General features: G+C 38.2%; 1 protein-coding gene across 1 annotated transcript; it reads right to left on the bottom strand.

Annotated features, from left to right (window-relative positions):
• Positions 1-78: 78 nt before the first annotated feature.
• egf (epidermal growth factor) lies at positions 79-27,711 on the bottom strand. The gene is made up of 23 exons (XM_047353982.1): positions 27,305-27,711; positions 24,566-24,765; positions 23,327-23,508; positions 22,472-22,699; positions 22,121-22,323; positions 21,916-22,029; positions 20,778-20,900; positions 14,508-14,630; positions 12,114-12,239; positions 11,816-11,952; positions 11,433-11,581; positions 11,078-11,182; positions 10,482-10,705; positions 9,058-9,225; positions 8,662-8,811; positions 8,451-8,564; positions 8,201-8,317; positions 7,485-7,607; positions 7,115-7,280; positions 4,875-5,039; positions 3,549-3,651; positions 2,498-2,588; positions 79-2,183 (listed from the first exon to the last, which is right to left on the bottom strand). Exons 1-23 carry the CDS (start codon positions 27,429-27,431, stop codon positions 1,972-1,974), a joined length of 3,450 nt encoding a protein of 1,149 aa, XP_047209938.1. The 5' UTR covers positions 27,432-27,711; the 3' UTR covers positions 79-1,971.

Genomic DNA, 27,711 nt, shown 5'->3' with positions numbered 1-27,711 from the left:
TGCTTCATGTTTTTCTAGTTTGTGTTCAAGAGTCTCTGTTTTGCTCCAGTCACGTTTTGTTCTGTTAATTAAGTTTATTCAGTTCACCTGCTTCAAGTTAATCTGTCTCCTTACTCCACCTGGTTTTCACACTATATATTCACACCTGTTCTGTTAGTCGTCGTGGAAACATCTCTCATGCTCATGTCTAGCTCTCTAACCAAGTGTTGTCTGTTTGATCATGCCATGTCTGTCTTGCCTGCCCGTTTGTTTTGTTCCTGCCTCCTGCTGTGAGTGAGTTTTCGTAATTAAACCTTTTGTTTTTTTCACTTACCATCACGCTGCCTGCTCGTCTGCATTCTGGGGTCCTATATCAAGTAAACCGTGACAGGAAAGAGCAACTTCTCATAATAAAGCTCACTCTTGTAATTATTTTTGTTTTAATGATGTTGATGTTAAATTTGTTATTTGGGATTTTTTCATCTAACTTTTGTTGAATGTCATAAAAAAAAAAAAGAAAAAATAACTAAAAACCAAATGATGTTTTTTATAAGTAGCCTAATTTCTTGCGAATGCTAATGGACATAAATCTTGTAGCAAGAGTCCAGTTACTTACTTTGTGCATTTAAGCAACTACAAAGTTTAATAATATCATATACATCTACTCCAGACGTTTGCAGGAAACATTCTGCATCATGCATCTGTTGTCTGAACTGCTACCAAACCAAATGGAACGGGAGATTTTAACCAAGATAAGATGCCAGCTTCCTGATTCTGATGGAAGGATGACAGAACTCATACAGCCTACTCGCATACTTCAACATCTGAATGAAACTTATACATTAAGCACACCAGTTGTGGTCTGACCTTGTACAAATGACAGAATTACCATTAAAATAAAAAATTATAATTATTAGTCATACATGACGGATTTATTCCCAGTGTTCATAGATGCAGCTGTGATGCAGAAACTGCACTACTCTCATTAAAGTGTTTCTATATTAATTTTGCACAAAACATTTTGTCACATTATTGTGTGTCAACTGTTCCAAGAAAAATGATGCTCCGACATCATCTTACTACACATTCAGTTTTATAGGAAACAGCTTTATCGGAAATTCAGCTGCATGGCATGTAAACTAAAAATTTGCACTACTGTTACAGAACGGATGCAGCTGAAGCCCAAATATTGCATCAGTGACCCAATAACACATTATGCTGTCTCCTCAGTACACTCTGAGCTTGAAACTGAAAGTGAGACTGTTGGCATGACCTACTTATTGATAAATGTGGCTAATAATTACATGACCGCTTGGGGACACTCACAAAGCACTGAATGCAATTCAGAGATGCTCAGTGGATCCTCTAATATAAAAAAATGAGACGGTGACATTTGGCAATAGTAACTATGCTGTCTTAAGTCTCCAGATAACTGAATTCAAAACCTTGATCCCAAAACACATGCACTATTCAGAACCGCAATCTATTAACAGCATACCTCAAAGACTTAACAGGAATAGCAGTTTCACAAGATCTCATTGTTTTCATCATGGTTTGACCTATGTAACACCTATTTTTGAGCACTCCAGTATACATGGCTAATAAATGCTGCATGTGTCTGTCTCAGCCGCTTTTTTATAAATCAGTTAAACATACACTTCTTGAATCCTCACAAATACAATAGTCATTTGCTTTTTACAATAGTCATGGTGTTTTTTCACTGTATGCAAACCAGACCATCATCTCTGACAGTGGTGTACCATTAAACTCACTTATTACCCCATTCAAGAGTAATAAGGTGAAAGAAAACAATACTTCTAAAACAGTTTTTGCTCCCTCGTGCAAAACTGGGGAGTAAAACAAAAACTTTACTTTACACACTTAACTTGACCCTTCACAAGAACTATACTTATCACAGTAACAGTTAATCAAAAGCAAAGGTTTTGCGTTTATAATAGCATGTTACAGGGCTGTGTTTCAGTGCCTGTTGAGCTAGGAAGGACATGACTCTGGGCTGGGAGTATTAATATGTGCTGCTGGTTTGACAGATGAGGAATTCTCATTACTCGAGCTTGATAGTGATGGTCTGGAGTGATGGGCAGTTGGTTGGATAGTCTCTGTGGTTGCAACTGAAAGTATGGATCTCTCGTGTTCTTCGCCATGTTTAAACATTGCTGCTAACTCTTCAGATAGAGGGTTGCTTCCTGAAAGAAACAATATATTTCAAATTTTACTGGTAGTTTAAAAAGTCAGTCAGTCATACTGCTTCTTCCATAGTGGGTTGTGGGGAAGCTGGTGCCTATCTCCAGCAGTCAATGAGTGCGAGGCAGGGAAAACCCTGGACAGGTCACCAGTCCATCGCAGGGCAACACAGACACACACAGGACAAACAACCATGCACACATTCTCACCTAAGGGCATTGTAGAGACCAATTAACCTAACAGTCATGTTCTGAGACTGTGGGAGGAAAAGTATGAAAACAAATTTATGGGGAAAGAAAATGAATTTTTCTGGTACCTGTTTCTGTAGAGCACAATAGGCAGTCAGCTCTCCTTGGATGTGGCTGGATGGTTTCGTTGTCCACACAATTTTCTGTTACCATGAAGAACTGTGGATTTATGTAGCAGAGGAGTTTCCAATAACAGTTTTTACTTTGATATTTTTCTAAAGTTTGCTTAAAATGCCAGTAAATTAATGAATAGAACTGACATTATGGCTAATAAGACATCTCTTACCTCTTACATTCAGTTCGTCATTCAATGTGCTGATTTGAATTAAACTGCTTATTCTACTACTGCAGTGCTTGTCAGAAGTGTGACTATATTCATAGCTATCAACAATGTTCTATTTTAAACAGTTGGTTTCCTGGCATAGACTTGGCTTTTATGAATAGTCTACAGATTTTCAGTAGGGTTAGCCGGGTTATTCTGGTACCTCAACATTCTAGGGTTAAAAAGCCTCAGCTTCACCCCATCAAACATGTTTCTTGTAACTTGTTAAGTGGATTTTGCAACAGAGCAATGATTCCAAACACACACCCACGCTGGTACTGGAATGAATAAAGCAGACTAACTGTTAAAATGTATGAACTATGTTTAAATGCCAGATCCATGCCAGGATACCAAACAATTTTATTAAACTCTACCTGTTCTGATAATAAAAGTGGTCATACATCCAGGTAGAATTATGCCAGAGCCTTGTTGATGGCTGCAAAAAGTCATGTACTACTTTCTCTGCAACTTTCAGAGGAACATTTATGCAAATATAAATGGGGATGTAGTTTTAAAGTTAAACTTGTAAGTATAACTTTGATTGAATGAGTATAAGAGAAAATTCAAGTACAATTTAAACTTATGCATTCAATTGTTTTTTAATTCAAGAAAAAGTTTGTTGCATCATCAAGAAAGAAAATGGTTCAAATGCTTCTCCAGAGGTCTAATTTAATGGGATATTCACAGAGGTGATGAGTGGATGTAAACTTCTGACTGGCACTAGTGTTTAGATGCATTTCTGATTTATGTGCTGTTTAGTTGTCTTCTGAACAGTGACTAAGTTATGGTGCTCTTACCCGAGGAACACTGGTAGTGGTAGTCTCAGACATGCTCTCATCAGTCATGCTGATCTCACTCACATTATCCACTGAAGACTGTTTGAGGAAGAGTCTCCTAGTTCTTCAGAATAAAGGATAAATTAAAACCATCCAGTTTATACCAGTTTTAAATAACACAGAAGGTCACATCTGTACATTTTCCGAGGCAATGTAGATTTTTTAAATTACATTCATCTATAATATATGCCGACATTTCATTTATAAAAATAACCAGAGATGATGATACAGACATTTTGATTTCTTTGCTTCTAAAATATCACCTCTCTTCACTGTTTGTGGGTTGCAGGTGAAACAAATCCAGCTGCACAAGTAAGCTTTCAGTCAAGTGCAGAAGGCAATTTGAGGCAGCGCTATTGGCGACCATGTAGCGTTTCCACGGGGGTTATACCTCGCCGGCTCCATTTAGTAGCTGAGGAATGACCTATTTTTGTGTGTAATTGCTGTAGAACAAGCTAAACCAACCATGTAATTGAAAGCGTGCTATCTCCACTGGGGAAGCAGGAGTGTAAATACTAGGATGTTGTAGAATGTGGGAAGGGGTGTGCCTTGTGAAGCAAAATAAAGGGAGAGAGCCAGCACCAAAACAACAATAAAACAAGTCAGCTACTTAAAAACATCTCAGGTGTAAATAAAGCAGAAGAGTTAGTCTTCACTCAGCCAATCAGGGTTGCATGTCAGTTGTCCATATTTGATTCGCTCCCCAGAGCCTTACACCCCCCCCCCCCCCCCCTGCTGTCTTAGACTACAGACACCTACATTACACGGGCCATAGTACCCATAACCATCATAAGATGTTATATACATGCAAGCAGTTGTTGGGAAAACGGAGTAGGAAAAAGTTGATTGTGTCATGCCGTCATAAAGATATACAGGCAAAGTTTGCTAAACTCCAACAGGACTTTACCTGCAACCATGGGCTTTGGTCATGGTTTCAATTCTAGACACTCCATGTGGCTCTAGCATTAAACAAAGGATGACTATAGGGAAAAGTACCTCATGCGCACTGTTAGGTACAGTCGAGGATGTATTATGCTGTGGGACTGTTTCTGTTCCAAAAGCTCTTGATAGTCTTGATAGTTTGCATGGCATCATGGACCCTTAAATTACCAGAACATTTTCAAATAAAACATGGGCCATCATTGGGTCTTTCAATGAGAAAAAACATTAAAGACCAAATAGCACAAAAAAGGGTTAGGCGGAAACAAAATCAGCTTCCTCCCATGATCATCTCTGTACTCATCACATTCCTGATCTATTTCCACATGGCTTGCTCACCGGACTCACCGGAAACAGTAGGTGATACAGGCTGTGATGGAAATAAGGGAAATAAGCACCACCATGCAACTTGAAATGACCAGATTCCTTTCCTTCTCCCTCTCAGCCTGCTGAAGCTCCAACCATTCCAGGTCACTGAACTGACATCTTTCGCCCATGTAGCCTGGTACACAACTGCAGAATGGTAGAGAAAAAATACATTTGTTCAATTAATTAAAATTCAAAACTTGGAGAAGATTCAAACAAGAGGGAAGGTTTCATCTGATGTTCATACTAAGATGAAATACTCGAGTTATGTGAGAAAAGATAAGCAGTCTCTTCAGTATCAATCTTTGAGCAAATCAGGGAGTTTTTCATATGCAAAAGAAGAATAAAGCCGTCTTTTACACATCTCAAAAAGTAGCATGGCAATATTTCACAAGTAGATTAAACAAAAGTGTTCACACCCCTGTTAACACATTGCAACCACAAACTTTAAAGCATTTTATTGGAATTTTGTATGATAGATGAACACAAATCAGTGTAGAATTGCAAAGGGAAAATTATAATTATCATTTTCTTTAAATGTGGTGTGCAATTTATTTTATTCCCCTTGAGTCGATTCTTTGCAGAACCACCTTTTTATATACTTCCAAATGAACTTCGGGCTTTGCACATCTAGACATTTATAGAGACATTTTCCGATATTTTTGCACATTCTCCTATATAAAATAGTTCAGATGAATTGGATAGAGAGCAACAATATTCAAGTCCTTCCACAGATTCTCATTCTGATTTAGGTCTGCACTTTGAATGGGCCATTCTAACACAGGACTATGCTTTGATCTATATAATTTCAGTGCAGCTCTACCTCTGGCTGTTTGTTTAGGGTGGTTGTCCTGTTGCAAGGTGAACCTCCACCCCAGTCTCAAATCTTCTGCAGCCTCTAACAGGTTGTCTTCCCAGGTTTACTGGTATGTAGCTCCATCCATCTTCTGATCAATTCTGACCAGCATAACTGTCCATGGGGAAGAAAAACAACCCCACAGCATGATGCTTTTATCACCATGTTTTCTCGTGGTAATGATGTGTTCAGGGTGTTAGTTTTCAGATCAGAACACTTTCTTCCATATGTTCGAGGTGTCCCTCCCATCGTAGAACAAAGAACAGCTGTAAGGACAGAAGTTCCTGTGATTTTCTTACAACAAAAGCTGTCTTCACCAGTCTTTCATAGAAGTCAGATTGGGGACCTGCATGATCTGTCAACAGGTTCTCTATACCTGGGTTTTGAACCTCTGTAGCTCCTCTATGGGCACCCATACAGCTTCTCTGAAAAAGGCTCCTGGATTGAATCTCTATGAGGATAGGTTGAGATAAAACATATATCCTTTCCCTTCAAGTCCACATGCTAATTTGTGTTGCACAAAATCCCACAAAAATATATAGAAGTTGACAATGTGTGGTCGGTGGGCTTGTTTGGACCAGGTAGGCCCTTTTTTTGTTCATGACCCCCCTCCAGATAGGGAAAGGGGTCGTTGGGGGCTGGGGTCGGGGCGAGGAGTCGGGGTCTGGGCTGGGGTTGTTCAGGTTCGGGCAGTGCCGGCACTAGTCTGGGCTGCGTTTCTCCACCATGGAAGAAAGGGGACCACCTGCTGGGTCTGGGCCACTCTGGGGTATCAGTAGCTGGACCTGGGAGTATAGTGTATGTATGGGGAGTGTAGCTTCTTTACATCCTGGATGTAAATGATAAAATGACAGATGGTCATCTTCAGCACGAAGACACTGAAAGCTTCAGGAATGGCTCACATTTTCCCTTCACTTGAACATATCACAAAAAATTAAGCAAATCTATTTTTTAAAGCTAAACCCTCAAATCTCCATGTGCAACTGAAGGAATCAACCAAGCCAACCTAAAACTATCGAGCATGTCAGGGTGATTCTTAGTGTTCCAAAACTGTCTGATGTGTTTTTAGTATTTATTATGTTTAAAATGTGTGCGATTGCCTTTGCTAATAAGGACAGATAATACTCTGGTGTTCCAGCCACACAATCAGGTGTCAAAGTTCTTGATGGTGGAATAACAGTGACACCTGGTGCTTGTTAGCTCAAACAACAGCTCAGGTTGCAAATGTGATTTTCAACCAAATATTATCCCCTTAATAGTTTAATTTATTGTACATTCTGACATGCACAGCATAAAGTTGTCAATAAACTCAGAGTTTAAGCTTGTGGAATGAATGGTGAGATCACACATGAGGAGATATATTTACTTGCAGGCGTAGGAGTCCATCTGAGGAAAGTAGACGCAGACTCCATGATACAGACAGAAGGCATCATGGCTGGGGGGGCACCTCTCTGCTGAGTTGCTGCTGTGCTGCCGGGTGGTCACATCAATGGGGGTTTGAGATGTTACCTTCAAAGAAGTAGTCTCCAAAGCTAAAGACAGTAATTGTAGTAATTTAAACAATTAACAGCATGCTAATATTACAAAAGCTATAATCATAGTTCTGTTTGACATAAACATTATTTTAGGCTATGCAGGCGAAACGTGTATGATCCATCTATCGTTCACGCACTTTTGTAGCATTGTTAGTCATTAAAAAGTTGGTGAGTTTAAAAAAACTGAAAAACAAGAAGTACCATAACATTTCTGTCCATTGCCATAGTATCCAGTCTGACACCTGCACAGGTACGTCCCTGCACTGTTCTGACATTCAGCATGTTTGTCACAGCTGTGCAATCCCAGTTTACACTCATCAATATCTAGGAGAAGAGAGAAAATGAATTAAGGTTTTTTAAAACTGAAATGATATTTTATTTGTTTATGTTTCAAACAAGAACGTTCAGGTTAGCTACAGTAGCTAAAGCATATCTGCTTCAACTACCAGTGCTGGATTCTAAGCAGGGAAATCCAGCAAACACTTACAGGTCTGCAAACAAATTAAAAATAAGATTAGCTGCTGTTTTAGACGTTAATGTTTAAAATCACTTTTGTTTTGAGCAATACTCTGTAAATCTACACAGCAAATCTCCTTATCCTTAGCACTGGACTAAAGTGAAATAAAAAATACAATGAACTTTAATCTACTAGAAATAAAATTGCTACATCATAACAAGTCTAGCAAAGAGATGGTATCAGATTTCCTTTAGAAATATCTGTTCCAGAAGTGGAGCACATTTCATTCTATTTCTAGTTCAATGATAATTAACATGGACAGTTTCTGAGCAGAGTGTTTTAACCCCTGCTAGAATGCCGAAGATGGTCCTCTGGATCAAATAGAAAACCATAAGCAACTGCCACCTGTGCTAGATAATATATTTAAGAATATTAATTTCACCCCAAAAGGAATCCTTACCCAGACATTGCTGTCCATCACCTGTAAAACCTTCCTTACACAAACAGTGGGGCTTTCCAGCTTCCAGCAGACACTTGGCATTCACAGCACAGTGGAGCGAGGAGCAGTTACCACGGCCTGAGAAAGAAGGAGACGGATGGTGCAAAATGATTGTGAAAAAGTTGCTGAAGTATAAGAAAATAAGAAATGATGCTTAAGGAGCACCATTATCTGCAATCATTTTTTTCTGTAAACAAAACTGGTTCACTACCTCCATCTGACTGGAAGTCAGCCTTCCTGTTATCACCTGTCGGCGGCAAGCTCTCCTCATATAATGTTCCATTTCTGAGAGATGTTAAATCAGAGGTTTCACTCTCTCCAGATTCTATACAATAATGACATAAGAAACATGAACATTTCTGAAACTACAATTTAAACTAGACATTTACAAACATATCTGAGTATGAAGTTGACTCCTTTACCTGCAGGTACATTTGAAGCGTTGGCAGACAAGCAGCTTTTTCCATCAGCTGACAGGATGAAGTGTGGCAAACAGGAGCAGTGTGAAAATCCCAGGTTGCTTTCACACTCCTGAGAACATCCTCCATTTAAGTGAAGACAGGCATCTGCCCCTGAGGAGAAGTTTTTCAAACATTAGCCCTGTTTCCTTGAAGATTCGTGGTTCTTACTTGTTCTTGTTTCAACTTTGATACAGCTAGAAATATAACATGCTTTTTATATAGTATATAGCGTACTAGAGTCATGAATTTGCACTTAAATAACTGTGCTCTTACTTTCTTATCATCTGCTATGGAAATGTTCACCTCTGAGTTTGCTTTACATTTGCTGCCTTCTTAGAATATGTTTCTTTTTTCTACCTGGTTTAGCAAGTGGATGTACCACCACAACTGATGCTGGCTGAACCAAGCTGCCATGGATGTATTGCAGCTTCTTCCCTGTGCGCTTGTTTATGCTCCTTATCTGTTGATGTTCCCACTCAGAGACCCACAGCTTGTCTTCAAAGACTGCAAGGTCAAAAGGACGTCCTAAGACAATCCAAACAGAAGGAAAGATGATGTAACTAAGAAAATCCAAGTTAGAGCAGGTGCTTAAGCAATAAATCTGGCTAAGGATTTTTATACATTTTAACGTTTAATGATTGGAAAGACATGGTTAACTGGGTAGTCTGAAAATCTATCAAAGTGAGTTTTGTATATGAAGTACCTCAAGGCTCATTTCTCGAACCATTATTGTTCAGTCTTTATGTGCTTCTCCTTGGACATGTAATTCTCATATTTATGCAGACAACTTACAGCTTTACATTATTTACACATCAATGTCAGACAACAACAACAAATTTATAAAATTCAAATGGAAATACTCATCCTCACACTAATTTGTCACCTATCTCAGTTCACTTTCTTGTAAATGTGAAAACAGAGCATGGTAATAAATGATATAAATTTAAAAGTCACATAAACGCTACAATGTGAATTGAGCAATTTATCATTTCAAGAATTTAGCAAAAGTTAAAGATTTCTTAAGAAAGAATGATTCTGAAAAACAAATATTGAGGTTTAACAGAGGACGCTGGAGTATTTTTTACTATCGGTAGTTTCTCAATGGTACTAAACAAATCAGTATATATTACTCTGTTTCTATAATTTCTGCACTAGTTACCCAATGAAATTACTTTTGTACAAAGCACTAAACAGAATATAACAGATATGATAACTTGGTATTTACTTGCAAGATCACCCACATCCCCTTGCAGTGGTAAATGTAAGAGAAAAGAAAACTTTATATACTTTCAAATATATATCAATTTTCTATAATTGTGCTCACTGCTGGAGATAGGCACCAGTTTCCCTGTGACCCTGCATGGACAAGCAGGTATAGACGATGGATGGATGGATGGATGGATTATGCTCTTATAATATATATGTATGGATCTGCATATCTGTATTTGCCAATTTTATTACAATGATTTATGGAAGGCACAAATTGTGTATAAAGTCTTTTATATATTTTCTTTGAGAAAAGCACCTTTTGTTGCTCTATTGATAAAATGTGCCATATAAATAAATTTTGATTCGTCCTTGCATGCTAAGTTATACTTTATTTGTTTTTGTTCAACATCCATGGTAGACAATTGCAGTTGTATTCACTTTCACCGATACATTTCACTGTAATTTTCCATAACATATCTGCACATCTGCAAAATATGCATTACTTGTTTGGTATTTGATTGACGTCATTGCAGATGTCTTAATTTGTTGCATATGCTTCAAAGAAACCTCACCCACTTGGTTCTCTATTAGGATCCGTCGATCGGAACCATCCAAAGCAGCCGTTTCTATCAGGCCCGTCTTTTGGTCGCACCAGAACAGCCGATTGTCGGTGAAATCAATGGTCAGACCAGTGGGCGACACGAGGTCGGTGCTGGCGATGATAACACGGTCACTTCCCTCCAGGGTGGCACTTTCTACCATAGGCTGAGCACCTGTGTCAGTCCAGAATAACTTCCTCCAGAAGTAGATAATACAATGAAAAACAAAACAAATTTTAGTTTTGATGGTATTTAATTAAGGATATACACAGTGAGTGCATCATATTTCTTTGCATTACATGCATTAACATGTTTTGTTGCTGTAAATTTTCTTTGATCAAATTAGTTAAAAAGGAAAGATGGTGAAAGTCTTAATTTGATAAATAAGAGGGGCAATATGGACAAAACTGACAGCGCCTTAGAAACAAATTCACACACCTTGAACAATGGACAATAGGGATTGTTTCTTTTGAGATAAACATGTTGATCTGTGTTAAGGGTTAAAATCTAAGTGCAGGAAATTAGTTTTTATGTTTTTATTGATGGGAAAAAAAATCAACTCAACTTACTTTATTTGAGGATGAACTGCAATTCCTCTTGGTTTTTCCAGACCTTCTCTCACAACTGTTCTTCTGTTCAGTCCATCCAGAGTACTGCAGTCAACAGCTGACTTGCTGGATAGCAAACATATAAATGCTTAGAGGCATGAAAAGCTTCGCAGTAGTAACTCATAAATTCTTGTAAAATGTCTCCTCGTTATTTCTTTCTTAAAGCTAAAACATTAACATGAAAAAAAACAAAAAACTGTGAAGTTTCAGACAACCAGGTTTCTGACAGCACCAATTCATTTTCTCAATAAAATTCATACAGTTTTATTAGATTTATAAAGTTCTATTAGAGGGCATACCACCGACTGGTGCTCACCTTTTATCAGTCCAGTACATCATGTGGTGGACCCAGTCAATTGCCAGTCCTTCTGGAGAGTCTAAACCATCTGAGACAAGAATGTCTCTTGACCCAACATTCAAATCAACTCGCTCAATTGTCTTCTGGCTTGTGCTGGCAAAATAGACCTGAAATATGCCAGAAATTTATAAAACACAGAAAAATGTCATGGTATTGAGATGAGAAAAATAGATCAATGAAAAAACAAAGCAAACCACAAATGACCACTAGGTGGCACTGCGTGTATATGCCAAAGCACTGTTCTCATCTCTCAACATAGCAGCAGGACATACACGCTATGATGAATAAAAAAACAAAAGGTATGAAGGAAAACAGTGTGTACAGATGAAGATAAGTTTTACATGATGGTGGACAGGGTCATAGTCCAGAGCTAAGATTGTTCCTCTGGGTTCCTTCACCAGGGTTTGTTCCTCAGTCCCATCAGGGTTCATTCTTCTCACATCCATTAGGTTGGCTACAATTAGAAAGGCAGCAGGTCCTAAAGAAAATAATATAGCACAAATTAGATGCACAATTAGATGCACCACAGTAAATTTTACTAACGATTGAAATGTAGGTAGTTAGATTCAAGCATGTAAGAAGAGAGCTCCTTCTGGGCTTATCTGACTCTGCTGCCTGGTTTGCTGTAGTGTGACTCACCAGATGCAATGCAGCTTTTGCCATCTTGGTGGAGCCTGTAACCAGGAAGACATCCGCACTTCCAGCGGTTCGGGGTGATGGGGGTGCAGAGCTGACTGCAGCCACCTCTGTCTGCTGAAGAGCAACCTGAAAATCAATATTAGCAGTTTATATCGTATTATATTAACAATATATTGTAATATATTGCATTGTACTAACAAGTTCCTAACAAAATCTTTGCATTTACTTAATTTATTCTGTTTAAATATGCATCAATTTTTCTCTGTTTCATCATTGATAGACACTTAGAGAAAACTCAGCCTTGTTGGACACCATGTTATAGTCCTAGTCTTTCTTTTGGTGTAGTATAGAAAGATACATTTATAAACTGAAAGGCTAATCTTTTGTTTGCAGCATTTTTTGAGTCTTATACCGTTGTGCATTCTGCCACAGTTTAATTGGATAGATAGCTCAAAAATATCTAAATTATTGTGAATTTGTAACCTGAAAGCCTTGGAAATGTAACGGTTTTCTGATTCCATACAGGTGTATAACATTACTTGCAAAAGAAGTCAGCCTACCGGGGTTGGTCTGTCTGTTTATCTACTTCAGGGTTTTAGCATCCCTTGGATTTCACTAATGTTGGTTTTCTATAGCAGCTTACTGTACAGTTTTAGTCTGAATTTGCTGATTTTTAGCTTGATCAGCCCTGACCTATGACTCTCCAATCGGAACCTAAAAACTCAGATATTTATTTTTCAATGAGTAATTGCAACTAGTACTAAGCACTACCAGCTTCCACTAAGAACAACACTCTTTGGTGTGGAGGTTATTACTGAGGGAAGAAGACTCAAAGATAAGTATTTTCAGTTGCCCTAAAGTCAGAGAAATCACACATGTAAAAAGGATTTACAAGGAAACTGTGTTCTACAAGATTTTGAGACAGTGCTTCATGTGACTTAAAGTAGATGACAGTAAGTCTGACTGAAGTACAACAACAGTGCTTTAATTAATCTTTTTGAGCTTTCAATCACATTCATTCATAGAACATGCTGGATTTACAAATATTGGCAGCCTTTCAGGAAATAATAATTTTGCATTATTTGCTGTTATTTCAGCTTCTAACTTTATGTTCTCTCTCTTTTTTTCTCTTCCTAGAAGCTACACCTGGCCTGACTCTGTGTCTACCTGTGATACCTTTCTGGAGAGGGGCATCGCCCAAGCTTCTGCTGGCAACAACTTAATGCTCACCCTCTACCGATGATCCACATAACCCTGTCTTTTAGTGTTTAACCCTTTCTCTCTCCTAGACATGGCAATTGACTGAGCTTCTACTGTAACTAACTCTATGTGCTCTCTTTCAGACTCTAACCTTGAAAACTGGCTCAGAGTTTATCTGTTCTTTCTTTCTAGATGAAACGACTAAAGGAGCTACATCCATTAACATTTACTTTTCCTTCCCATAGAAAGTACTCCTGGATCAGTGCTTCTTTGTTCTCTTTGTGTCTCTGCTCTGTTCTCTCAAACCCCCAGTCGGTCGTGGCAGATGGCCGCTCACACTGAGCCTGGTTCTGGTTCTGCTGGAGGTTTCTTCCTGTTAAAAGGGAGTTTTTCCTCTCCACTGTCGCTACATGCAGGCTCAGTATGAGGGATTGCTGCAAAGTCAACACCAGTGACTGTCCACTGTCTCTACATGCTCATCCAGGAGGATGAGCATAATAAATAATTGAATCTGACTGCACTGTTCAATGGTTACGATTAATTGGAATGTATGAACCTGACTTTGTGAAGAGCCTTGAGACAACATGTGTTGTGAATTGGCGCTATATAAATAAACTGAATTGAATTGAATCATAGAGTTGAGGGAATGACCTCCCTTTTAAGAAGACCTCCTCCTCGATGTCTGGTTCTACTACTTCTAAGACAATCTACTTGAAACATCATTTCCCTTTTGTATACGTTATGATGGTCATGGTTTATGATAAATGTTATATTTTGTTGTTACATGTAATCTGATGATCAAAATTTTTTTTTTTCCTGCATTTTTTCTGAGTTTATTTTAAAACATGATGACATGGGAGCTTACTGATTGGTTGGGGTTGTTTGTTCAATCAGCTTGTTCAGTAAAACTGAACAGCAGTGTTTCCCACTGCAGGTGTTCATCCTGATAAAGTCCAAGCCTGCTTAATATTGACTTTTAATCAAACTATGGTCTAAAATAATGTTTTCAGTTAATGGATAGGTCACCTTTAAAATTTCTTTGGCCACTTGCCCTTTTCACACTGGGAGCTTTTCTGAAAACAAGAAGCCTGGCCCAAAACATTACCTGCTGTGTACATTTTTCAATAAATACTAGTCATAGACTCTTAGATGTAAAGTTTCTAAACTGGACCTGGTTGGTCATATTGTCAGTACCAGAGCAAGCATGTCCATCCTCCAGTAGAACAGATCCCTCAGGACAAACACACATGACACCATGTTCTGTTGCTATGCATCCATGGCCACACTTTGTTATGTTGCCTTCACATGGTGTAATTTCTGTTAAAGGAAAATAACAATAAATGAACAATTTAATTCAGCATCAGAACAAGTTTAGATGAAATATATTAAAAATATATATTAAAAATAAAGAGCTTGATGGATGATTGAAGGAACTGCACAACAAACTGTTGTTTGGAAATGTGGTATTAACACAGTGAAAGTGGTGCTGCATGTTTAAGGCTTTACAACCTATTTTAGAGCCTCGCTGGCGGTGGATGAGCTGGATGGACATCAAGCTTCTTAGGCCTTGCTCTGGTGAAATCCCTTTATGAAATCAGGCCTAATCCCAATGAAATAGCAGAAAGTGTGGTGAGAAGCTCAGACACTAAGGGTGATGTAATGTTAGCTCACAGCACAACGATAACTCCAGTATGAAGTAATTTGGGTGAGATATATGGAGGCAGGCTGTGATTCTGATATGGAAAGCGAAATTCCTTCTGCCTAAAAGTGTTTCTATGAAAAGTGTTGCTTTTTGGCCAGTTTTCTTGACATATTTACAGGGTCAGATGGGGAAATGTAGCAAACAAACTGCTGCAAAAACTACTGTATTTTTTAATTTGTGTAAAGAAGGACATTAGAAATTATGCAGTGATAACATAGTCAGAATACACTTTCATTGTTTTGGAAAAAGTTTGAAGTTTGCATGACACCAACATGATGAAGTTGCATATTTATCACAGCATTTTGTAAAATGTTTTTTTTTTTTTCATTTTTATTTTGTTTTTCATTAAAACAAAACCAGAATTTCTGCAGCCCAGGAAAACCCTGCTGGTAATTTCTGCTCTCATCTCTATTGTCTAATGTGTTGCTTCTCCACTGGACCTTCGCAAAGGTTGTTTACTAAATACCTTCAACAGACAAAGCTGCTGACAAGATATGTTCCTTGTTGGAAATGCCACCTCACCGTCTAATCCCATTGTTCCTGGGAACCTCTCCTATAGTGTTGTCTTCTAAGCAGTAAGATTAGAGAAGAAGAGATTAGGAGTACCATCGGACCGATATAGCGCACAGATAGTTTTATCAGGTAATCTTGCCCAACCACACATTTACCACTACCTGTTATTTGTTGTTTGCTTTGCTTAAATTTGTAAATCTAGGTATGGTTAAGTCTCAGCTCCATCTGCAGCACATGCAGCATCGGATGCAATGCCATTGTGATAAACCAGCGTGTTCATGATGGCATTATAATGGCTCCCCTCGTAATAATGTTTAAAAGCTTTAAATAAATTATTTTTTATAGCAGCAGAATCTCACACTGAAAAAATTATAAGTACCTTTAAAACAAATAACATCATTGATACTCATAACAATTCTTATAAAATAACTATTACTGAAATATCTTTATTTATTTACAGTTTATCTTTTAAGTTCATCAGTCAACAGGAACTTTTAATTAGAAACCATTGAGAGAGATGCCAATTTCTCATATCCACTCTTCCAAATGAGAAAGGCAAAACAATATGCCATCCCAGTGCAGCAAACAGCTGCAAAAACATAGCAATTGAATTAAATTTGCCCATATTTACATTATAGGAATAATAATTAAGTTGAAGACACCTGGAACAGTGACAAACAAGGCTGGATGGGGACCCAGTTTCATGTTGCCACTACACACAGTGGTTGTAGATGGCAGGCAGATGAAAACAATTCCTCACTGTTAGTAAACTGCATCGCAGAGTGATGCCTCGGGGTCAGCAGCTACCATCTACAGGGGTTGGACAATGAAACTGAAACACCTGGTTTTAGACCACAATAATTTATTAGTATGGTGTAGGGCCTCCTTTTGCGACCAATACAGCGTCAATTCGTCTTGGGAATGAAATATACAAGTCCTGCACAGTGGTCAGAGGGATTTTAAGCCATTCTTCTTGCAGGATAGTGGACAGGTCACTACCTGATACTGGTGGAGGAAAACGTTTCCTGACTCGCTCCTCCAAAACACCCCAAAGTGGCTCAATAATATTTAGATCTGGTGACTGTGCAGGCCATGGGAGATGTTCAACTTCACTTTCATGTTCATCAAACCAATCTTTCACCAGTCTTGCTGTGTGTATTGGTGCATTGTCATCCTGATACACGGCACCGCCTTCAGGATACAATGTTTGAACCATTGGATGCACATGGTCCTCAAGAATGGTTCGGTAGTCCTTGGCAGTGACGCGCCCATCTAGCACAAGTATTGGGCTAAGGGAATACCATGATATGGCAGCCCAAACCATCACTGATCCACCCCCATGCTTCACTCTGGGCATGCAACAGTCTGGGTGGTACGCTTCTTTGGGGCTTCTCCACACCGTAACTCTCCCGGATGTGGGGAAAACAGTAAAGGTGGACTCATCAGAGAACAATACATGTTTCACATTGTCCACAGCCCAAGATTTGCGCTCCTTGCACCATTGAAACCGACGTTTGGCATTGGCATGAGTGACCAAAGGTTTGGCTATAGCAGCCCGGCCGTGTATATTGACCCTGTGGAGCTCCTGACAGACAGTTCTGGTGGAAACAGGAGAGTTGAGGTGCACATTTAATTCTGCCATGATTTGGGCAGCCGTGGTTTTATGTTTTTTGGATAGAATCCGGGTTAGCACCCGAACATCCCTTTCAGACAGCTTCCTCTTGCGTCCACAGTTAATCCTGTTGGATGTGGTTCGTCCTTCTTGGTGGTATGCTGACATTACCCTGGATACCGTGGCTCTTGATACATCACACAGACTTGTTGTCTTGGTCACAGATGCACCAGCAAGACGTGCACCAACAATTTGTCCTCTTTTGAACTCTGGTATGTCACCCATAATGTGTGCATTTCAATATTTTGAGCGAAACTGTGCTCTTACCCTGCTAATTGAACCTTCACACTCTGCTCTTACTGGTGCAATGTGCAATCAATGAAGACTGGCTACCAGGCTGGTCCAATTTAGCCATGAAACCTCCAACACTAAAATGACAGGTGTTTCACTTTCATTGTCCAACCCCTGTACATGCCAACCAGTTGTTGGGAGGAATTCCAGGAAAAAGCCTTTTCTGTCCTCTCATCATAAATATAAACATGTGGAATTCACCCAACCCTAATTGGACTGTACCATCATGTCTGAGTTATTGTTGTTTAGAGCTTTCCTTTTTCCAGATCATTTTTGTGGTCCTTATTGGTTTTTGGGTCTTGTCATCTTTTTTCATTTCTTTGTGCTTATCTTCTTACTTATTTCTGAAGTTCTGTTCGTGCTTTTAGGTTATTCTCTTATGTTAGTGTTAGTCTTGGAATTCCTCTGTGTTAATTAGCCCCCTCTTCTCAGTTCCCCGGCTGAGCGCTCTGCTCTCACAGCTGTTCTACATTCCCCTTTTTAGACTCATCTGGTCCCCATGTCATTGATCACATCTCTTCAGTATAGAAGCTCACAGGATTTCATTGTTCATTGTTGGTTCCTTCTGTTATGGTGCCTGTTCTCCTCTTGCACAGCCTGCAAGTTTTCTGTTATTTTTACAGTTAAACCTCCTACCAAGCTGCTTCCTAGCTCTTTTCTCCAGTTTGGTCCTGCTTTAAACTCACAACACATGACAGCAGTGGGCTGATGTGAAGGGAGAATAAATATACCAAAAGACTGGATCTGTCTAAAACTTTCAGCGTAATATTATCCTTCTGTAATAATAGATTCATATAATTTAAGGCTGTTTATACATCTTCACTAAAGATGTAATGTGTGTGGGTTTTTACGTAGTTAGTAAATTAGGCATCTTGATAATTAAATAAACAGTTAAATAAATTTTGATCCATTACACCTAATTATTTAGTTGAAATGTTCGATTATGTGATGGGTTTTAGTATGTTTTAAATGTTTCTATGAATGCAGAGATGTGTTGGGACCACAGCCATGGTTAAAACATGAAGTCCGGTACAGACTTTTCTGGAACTTTCAAAATAAATTGCATTAACCTACTTCCGGCACAGCCAGGGAAAGGGGTACTTCCCATGATGCCACTGTCTGTATAAAAGCAACCCCTTTCCAAGGAATCAATCTCTTCTACGCGGCTTCCTCTAAAGGGTCTGGACAGAGAGGCACAGCGCGCTAATGTCTCTTTGCAGGCAAACAGACATAAACTCTTCAAACTGGATCCAAGAGTGTCATACGATCATCGATCATATGCACTAAATTACGTACGAATGAATTACTGTTGGAAGAATCTGGTATTCATTCATAAAAGGGGATAATTAAGGTACAAGCGTGGCTCAACTTTTCTCTCATAGGTCTACAGATCAAACTGTGTTATAGAGAGTTCCCAGCAGAGACCTTGTCTCTATAACGCCGAGTGAAGCAGTTTTCCGGTCTGAAAGGAGGACAACAGGGACCGCATCACCGTGGTTACAGTAACTGTGCAGTTGGCCAGCCGACAGAACGAGCCGTCCTTCACACACAGCCGCTGAGGTTAGCTGAAGCTAACCCTTTGCTCACAGAGCTTTCGTCAAACTTTGTTGTCGCCCGGACAACTTTTCCTCAGCAAGGTTCACATACGAGGTTAGGATCTGGGCAGAGTGATAGAAGTGATTTAGAATGAAACAATCTAAACGTTTTCATTTTATGAAGTTTGGTTTTGTTTGTGAAACTCTACTATCTTAGTGCTAGCAGGCTATTTGCAGCACACGTGTTCAATTTTGTGCTCTGTGTTTGTGTGCTTTGAAAGTTAAGACAAACTTTATTTAAAGAGTGATTTTAAACATAGAAGATTGATCATAACGGGTCGTCCGCGCTTATGCATTTTAACCCTTTTATTGACGATATTTTAAAGGTATGTGTTTGATTCTGGTGCTAAGCTATCTGCTTTTTTTGTTAGCTTTAACTGCTAACAGCTAAGAACACGTGCTTGCAGCTAAAGTTCATTTACCCAAAAAGGTTGTTAGTTTTCAATCCAGTAAATAATATTTCCCTAAACATTATTTTACTAAACATGATAACTAAGTAAACACCATTAAGTCCCATTTCTCCAGAAAGATTTGGTTATTTTCCAAAATATTTCCTTAAATGTTTTACCATTTCCTTAATAATATTTCTTTAAATATTATTTTAATAAATAAAGGCAGCTAATGAGACACCGTTGAGAATTAGTCATCCAGAAGGTTTGTTTTATTCAGCAAATCATTCTTTAAAATATTATTTTATTAAAATAATATTTTATCTGATCTTACATTGTGAATGGTTGTCTAAACGTTTGCTGAGTATTGTCTAAGTTGGTTCCAAGACTAACTTAACTTAACTTCCAGATTCTTCAAGATAATCCTTGGTTCTCAAACATTAACATTGCATGGTAATGTTGCATCACTCTTTTGGTCATGATTTTCAATCATCTTTAATCAACTTGTTTATATTGTACATAGTCCATTAGTCTTCATTATTCTTTAATTCTGCTTGGTAGTTTAGTTGGATTGTTTTAGCATAGTAAAGAGTTTGTTGATTGAAATATGTTTGACTTGAGTTGACTTATTTTTGTTAATAAATTCTTGTATTTTAAGAAATTGTGTGAATTCGTTCCATATATGTGCAGAGTTTATGCTGTTCAATAATGTCAGAGCTCATCTCACACCTTTCTATTTTGTCCTAATACCATCGCCTTACTGGGCTGGTATTCACAGGACCGAAATATTATTTGATAAAATATTGAAGTATTAATATTACATATTAAATAATATATTCAGATTCATAGTCACCACAGATGATTGACAGTAAAAACATGCAATAAAGAGTACGAGAAAGAATGAGAAGTTTTAACAGTTTATCTCACCAACATTTTATATTTATTCCCATAAGACAGCAGTAGAAATGTTTCAGTCTAAGGCAGAGAAACAATGTGATATCCCTGCCACACCTGCCTCAAACTAAGCACTGTTGGGTCCTCTGGTAGTTTGACAAAGACTGTTTTATATCTGTTTCACCTATTTATGCTCCTTGTGTTTACTCAGGTTTTTCTTATCAGAATTTGTTTGACAATCTGAAAGATTTAAGTGAGAAAAATGCAGAAGTTAAAGCAATTTGTAAGATGGAAAATACCTTTTCACAGCACGGTTCATACATACCCTTATTTACATACAGATCTTTTGTACTCCTGTTTCTAATGAAACAGTAAATATAAAATAATAAGTTTATCTATGTTATGTACCTTGGCATGTCTTCCTGTCTGGCAGGAGGGTGTATCCCTTGGGGCAGGTACAGAAATAGGAGCCTGGGATGTTTTTACACCCAAGAGAGCAGCCATGGTTCCAATGGGCGCATTCATTCACATCTGTGCCACAGAAAGTCATGATAACTTGTTGTGATTAGCTGAATAATCTCATTTATTTGCAAGCATTTTTCAAACATACAGAATTGGTAGATTGCTTTATACATTGGTTGAAAACATTGCAGATGTTTTCGGTCATTTTTGTAAAAGAGTAACCGTTAGGTTTAAAAAATATGTCTACAGGAGCTGAAATGTACACAAAATGCAAATGCCTTAAACAACACCTGAAAGGCCAAGATTTAGTTACTTATCATATGCAGTGATTATAACCAATAACACTTTTAGAACCACACTATTGGTTCTAAAATACCATAGCTTCTCTGTCAAACTGAAGTATCCTTGCTGCAGGTAACACAGTACTTGCAACATAAAGGATCAGATCGCCTGGAGAACTGTTGATCAAGACCACTTGAAAAAATAACTAGAAGGTCTGGCTGCTCAGAAGCAACATATAAAGTTAAAATGCATAACTCAAGACTTTTGTACATTAATTTGTGGTTTGTTGAAGTACATACAGTAGAAAAACAATAACATTGCTGGTGTCAACGTTTTTCTTCAGGAAATATATTTCTAATAGGAATATTGATGCCCTATGATGGACAGGCAGCCTGTCCAGATTATACCCTACCTCTTGCCCAATGAGATAAGCTCCAGCCTCTGTGGTATAAATCCAAGTAATCCACACAAACAAAACCAAAAATAATCAAAACAAATTAAGCCAAAAACGTCATGTGCTAATTTCTTTTGGATTACTTGGATTGTTATCAACATCTGGTGAGAGTTTAAATACAATAGCCTGATTAGAAATATATTCACACCAAAGGCTGATGTGTTCAATATTATATTTCCAACCTATATTATATACCGTATGTTCACCCTGTCTGGTCACACCCAGTTAGTGCTGTGGATCTAGGTAGAACATTTATACTAGATAGAACATTAGCTCTAAACTCAAGGAGCAATAATGTTATTTTAATTGTTTATTGATTGAACATTAAGATATTGATCATCTACCTACCTTCACAATGAGAACCATGGTTACTGAGAGCAAAGCCTTCAGAGCACTGGCATACCCCTTGGTCCTCTAAACGGGAACACACGTTCACGCAGTTCCCACTTTGGTCATTACAGCCTGTTTGAAAGGAAAGTGATTTTTTTCATGTTAATGAATTTCTGTCAGTAAAATGAGAAACTTAAAGAGAAGATGAAATAAACAAAGTGACCTGGAAATGGTGATGAAATATCTGCCGTTGGCTGCATGAGGGCATGTACTACCTTTATATCAACCGGAGATTTGACCATCGGTTTATTATTAACATCCACTGGTTGTCCTCCAGTGTATTTGTTTATTTTCTTTATACCTCGAGCTGCAGCATCAGTGTAATAAACGTTCTCCAAAAAAACAGATATTCCAAGTGACTGAGACCTAAAAAAATATTTTAATATCAATGACATTGTCAAAGGTTAGAATCTTTCTACGTTAGAGAAACATTGTAGATTTATTTGAAAAATACCAAGAGAAGAGACAAAGAGTAACATAATGAACAAGTCAGACTAGGATGCTTGGTTATTACTGAAGTGGCAGGTCCATGATGTGCAGGGAATTCCCGCTGTAATCACAGGAAGCAATGGAACTCTCTCCTCGGAGACCAAACTGAACCCAGAACAACCTCCTGTCTTCTCGGTCAATCGACAGAGCTTTAGGTGGCTCTGCTGTCTTAACCACAGTCATTTTCCTCTGTCCTGCCAGATCAGATCGATGGATTTCTGAACCTGTCCCGCCAGACACCCAAAACAAATACCTGCAAAACATTTTGGAATTTGTTGGAATAGATCAGACATTTATCAATCTTCTTTTATAGGGCCTTTTTCTTACCAACAAGAAAAATGTTTTTCTCTTAAGCCATATTTTAGTTATTTTCATTTACCTGAAGAGTCAAATGAAAAGCCTTAAAATATTAATTTGGCATTTTAAGAACTGTAGAGTTCCAGATAACAAAGCAGGAAGTCTTTTAGAGAAACCTGTGATGTGTGCCAATCACACTCAATGGAAGGAGATTTACCCTCCTTTAAAAAAAAGAGAAACATTTATACAGTAGCATCACACAAATCATAGTAGAGAAATCTGAAAGCAGCAGGACTCCAATCAATATTCCTCCATCTTTAAATTTTAGAATTGAAAACTGAACAATATTACCTAATTATTTGATTCCATTCAATTCAGTTTTCATATAGCGCCAATTCACAACACATGTTGTCTCAAGGCACTTGACAAAAGTCAGGTACATACATTCAAATAATCCTAATCACTGAACAGTGCAGTCAGATTCAGTTATTTACTCAAATTGGATAAAAGGTTTTTCTATCCAACTTGATGTAATCTGTCTAACCAAAAAGATCCATGATTTCTGTGTAACTGGATAAAATACCTGTGAGAGGGATCAACATTTATAAAACTTGGTTGAGACAAGTTTCTTGAAATTGTCCTCTCAGTTTTTCCATTTATGTCCATTTTCTTTATTTCGCCCTTTCTGCTGCTTGTCCAGTATATGCTGTTCCCCATCCAGTCCACTGCCAGGCCTGAGATGTGTTTGTCGGATGAATACAGTTTCTGCAGAATAAACATTCATTTAAATATATTTAATCAATAGTTCTAAAAAAAAACCCCACTTAGAACAGTACATGCAAGTCTTCTGGTCAGATGTTCACATCTACTCATTGCTGTCAGGAATGTTGTATTATTGTGGGACTTTTAATGATGAGGTTTTATCCAGAGTTGAGTGATCATACAGCAAAGTTGTCAAACTCAAGTCCTTGAGAGTCAGTGTCCTGCATCTTTTAGATGTGTCTCTGTTGAAGCACATCTAATTAGCAGAGATCTGTAGAACTTGACTACATGCTGAAGAGACACATCAGCCTTTTGATTCAGGTGTTCTGGGCAGGGGACACAACTAAAAGCTGCAGGATACTGGTCCTCGAGTTTAACACCAAGTCCTCGACAGCTACCATCCTGCTACTTTTAGAGACATTCCTTCTCCAAAACACCTGAATCAAATAAATAGCTCATTACCAAGCCTTTGCAGACCTGAATGAGAGGCAGATGAGGGAATTCAGCTATTTGATTGAGTTGTGTTAGAGAAGGGATGCATCTAAAAGTTGCAGAATAGTAGCTCTGGAGGACTGGACTTGTGCACTCCTGATCTAGATCTTCCAGCTGGCATGACAATTGTAGCTGCCCACATAGAAAAACCAAATGTCTTCTGGAGAAAGGTTTTGTGGTCAGATGAGACAAAAAGTAAGTTTCCAAAAGGTGTGTTTAGAACATTTAAGTTGAGGCTTTCACATTTTCAAAAGAACAGTGTACCAACTGTCAAGCATGGTGGCAGTGGCATTATGCTGAGGGCTGTTTCACTGCAAGGTGCACTGGTGCATTTCACAAAGTGAATGGACTAGTAAAAAGAAGAATGACCTCCAAATTCTTCAAATTCACATCAAATCAGCAGATCACTGAAACTCGGACACAGTTGGAGGTTCCAACACTGCAGCACTGTTGAAAATGTGTGCACTGTGCTTAAAAGTGCACACATTTTAACTTACACACACTTACCTGTGCTTATAATGTGGTCAAATCTTGAGATTTAATTTTTAGAGCATCTTTGCATAATCACCTGTCTGTGTGCTCCTTGTACTGATGCTTTGTAGATGACCCCTGTACGCCTGTCAGCCCAATAAAGTCTCTCTTCTCTGAAATGAAAGTCTAGCAGGATGGAGCTTCCCATACCAGCAGCAAGTCGTCTGTGGTTCTTTCCATCGAGGCCCATCCGATGGATTGATTTACCATGGCCAAACATGAAAAAAGGCTGTAAAGCTTAAAGAAATCAAAGAGACAAATATTTCTTTTTAAAATTGCTTTTTTAAGGTCTTAAAGCTATGGAGTGATGCAAGTAGGAAAACACTTACATTCAGATGCAAAACTGTTACTTAATGTGCAACTAGTTATCAGATCACCAAGACCTGTCACATATTAAAATACAAAATGCATTTTACTGCTTATTTTGAGAACAATTTACAAACCACAGTGGGCAAAATGATGATAAATTATTATTAATATATATATATAATATCCAGTATCTCTTAGCACCGACAGAATGACTGCTTATCTTTGCATTGTGTCAAGATTTAGCATCCTAGCTCTGGAGAAAAAAAAAGGCAAAATTTTGAATTTATTCCTAAAGCTGCGTTCTTGTCCACATGTTCTCAGTTTAAATAAATAAATCTAGCCATTAATCTAGCCATTCTCCCTTTTACTCTGCTGTTAACTGGTTGGATTATTTAAGCATCTTTTCCCTGGAGCAATGGGGTCAAATCTTGGGTTGGCTCAGATGCCTCCAGATAAAACATCATCTCTTAGCAACGTACAGCTCTTCTGCTGCTCTTTCTCTGAGCCATGAATGAACTGAAGGGCAGTTACACTTTATGTCAGGCATGTTTCAGCTTTGGTTAACAACAGATCACTGGATCGTTGATTCTGCTAAGCAGCTGCTTTCCTGAGTGTTGCAGATCTCCATAAACTGGACCTAAAACTCTGTGGTCTTTATGCGAATAACTACTGGCAGAGAGTCTTCTTTTGTAACACTGTCACGTGCATCCACAGACACTGCTGCTAACTCAGTGGAATGATGACAACAATGAGTAACACCAGACAAACAACGTAATAGCAAGTCTGGCCCCAGTGTTTATTGGACCCAAGTTACAAAAGCGTCTTGATGAATAACTGATTCAGGCGTTCACAAGATGCTCATCAGGATCCTTGACTAAGCTCTGAAACAGGGTGACACTTACCTGAGACACTGATTGGGTTATGCAGTGTTGCCAATGAGGAGTAAAGTAAACGTTGAGAGATTTTGTCGGATTATGCCGATGCTGGAGGCACGATTGTTTTTCACATTCACACTTTTATGAATATGCTGGATGGTTTAAAAAAGGTAATCTAGCAATGATCACATTCAGCTGTATGTTCAGTGATTTACTGATGAATTATTAGATTTTTCAAAATGACAGTACCGCAGTGATTATTGAAACAACACCACGCTATTTGGATACATTGCAATGTTTTCAACTGATTATTCAGTTCACAGACATATTCATCAGTCGAAACAAGAAACATGCATTCAGATTTATCTGTTCTTTTAATCAATCAATGAACGCTTAGGACTGTAAAATAAGTTATATTTTGGAACTTTTAATAATTATTAACACTTCAAGTATATGTCAGCCAATCACCCATGTCAAATAAATTGATACATATAATTTGCTTACAGCACTGTACAGATGCTCATAAGGTATTTAGCCTTATATGTCAAGACATGTTAAAAGAGTTAAAAATATTCATCTTTCATTGCTGGAACATCATCCCCTAGATGAAAAACCTGACCTTTAGTTTCAGTGAATTTACTTAGCAAAGGCAAAAAACACAATTAAAAAATACGTGTCCGCAATGACATCACTAGTGACACAAACATTTCATTAAAATAATATTTATTTTGTTTTGTTTAACCCAAATTTTAATAAATTTCTTATTATTAATCCATGTCTCCCTATTTCTATGTATATAAATATGATAAAGAAGTCAATTTTTTTTACTGGCTGCTAAACTGGACCAGGAACCATATGTATCTGGCCATCATGCATTAGCAGCATCTTAAGGAAGATAAAAAAAATCATTTTCAAAATTCACTGAACTTCCTCAAGTATTAGACACTATCCACATACTGGTGGACTGGGAGACATGTCAAAAAAACAAGCCGTTTTCTGTCCGACCATCACAAACATAAACTCAACTGGTAGATTAACTGGACCAGTATGCTTTGGTCACATAAGACATGATTGAGCTTCTTGGCAACACAAACCAGATGGGTTGGGCATGGATCAAAGGGTACATATGTGGAAAAATTATCCCATGCCCTTTGTAAAGCATATATATAAAAATCTTGATGTGAAATTTTGTGATAAATGTTATAGCGTGTTAAATAAAGCCAACCATATGTGTTTCAGCATCTGTAAAAATGTGGCGTCCCCCCAGTAAGTCAGGCTGAAATCCATCCACACGATGCAGTCTGCTGTTGTAGTTTATGCTTTGGTTTATATGACAGTGATTTCTTCAATAATTATTTCTAATAATAACTATTTCTCTATATCATTAATTTAAAGTGCGAACAAGATTTTTTGTACAGTTAAAATGTATTTGCTTTTCAAGAATGATGAAGGAAATAAAATAGTTTGAACTTGTCTCGAACAAGTTCAAACTATTTTATTTCTTTCATCCTGATCCAGGTAAAAGAAGAACGACCATGCTTAGAGGCAGCCAGGAGTTCCTTTAAAACTGGAGCAATATGTCTGAAACTCACCCGTACAGGTGTTGTTTCTTCCTGCTCCTGTAAGGCGCTCATCCCAACATGCTGCACCAAGTGCCAAGCTTCCAGTACTTTGCACCAAAAAACAGACCAGCGCTGTTTTAATCATTGCATCCAGCATAATCCTGTGTTCTGTCCCTGCTGCACGTGTTCACTTTGTTTCAGGCATTTCCGCTGTCATCAGTAGCACACAAGAATTCCCAAAACTTGAGCAACGTTTTCTTCTGTGTTCTTGGCATCCTTGTCCGAGGCTGAAACAGAGAGAGATGGGGCAGCTTCACATACCAGCAGATGAGATGCTGGGGAGGATACAAAATCCCTCTGAGAAGACTGTGGGTCTCTCAGTAAGGAGAGCAAAACTCTCCCTTCAGCTTCCCATTTACAAAAAAGAAGAGTGTGGG

This window comes from Girardinichthys multiradiatus, chromosome 23, assembly GCF_021462225.1.
Source record: "Girardinichthys multiradiatus isolate DD_20200921_A chromosome 23, DD_fGirMul_XY1, whole genome shotgun sequence".
Classification (NCBI taxonomy): Eukaryota; Metazoa; Chordata; class Actinopteri; order Cyprinodontiformes; family Goodeidae; genus Girardinichthys; species Girardinichthys multiradiatus.
Note: the sequence above shows the minus strand (reverse complement) of the source record. Positions and strands in the feature narration are given on the sequence as shown.

What these genes read in the sequence shown, in the direction of transcription:
- egf (XM_047353982.1), bottom strand. Translation starts at nt 27,431, where the DNA reads ATGCTGGATGCAATGATTAAAACAGCGCTGGTCTGTTTTTTGGTGCAA. An exon ending in ATGACCCTGTCCACCATCAT is followed by an intron (nt 11,582 to 11,815) that starts GTAAAACTTATC and finishes GGCATATTTCAG; the next exon opens with GTCTATTTTGCCAGCACAAG. An exon ending in TGTATCACCTACTGTTTCCG is followed by an intron (nt 3,652 to 4,874) that starts GTGAGTCCGGTG and finishes TTTATTCTGAAG; the next exon opens with AACTAGGAGACTCTTCCTCA.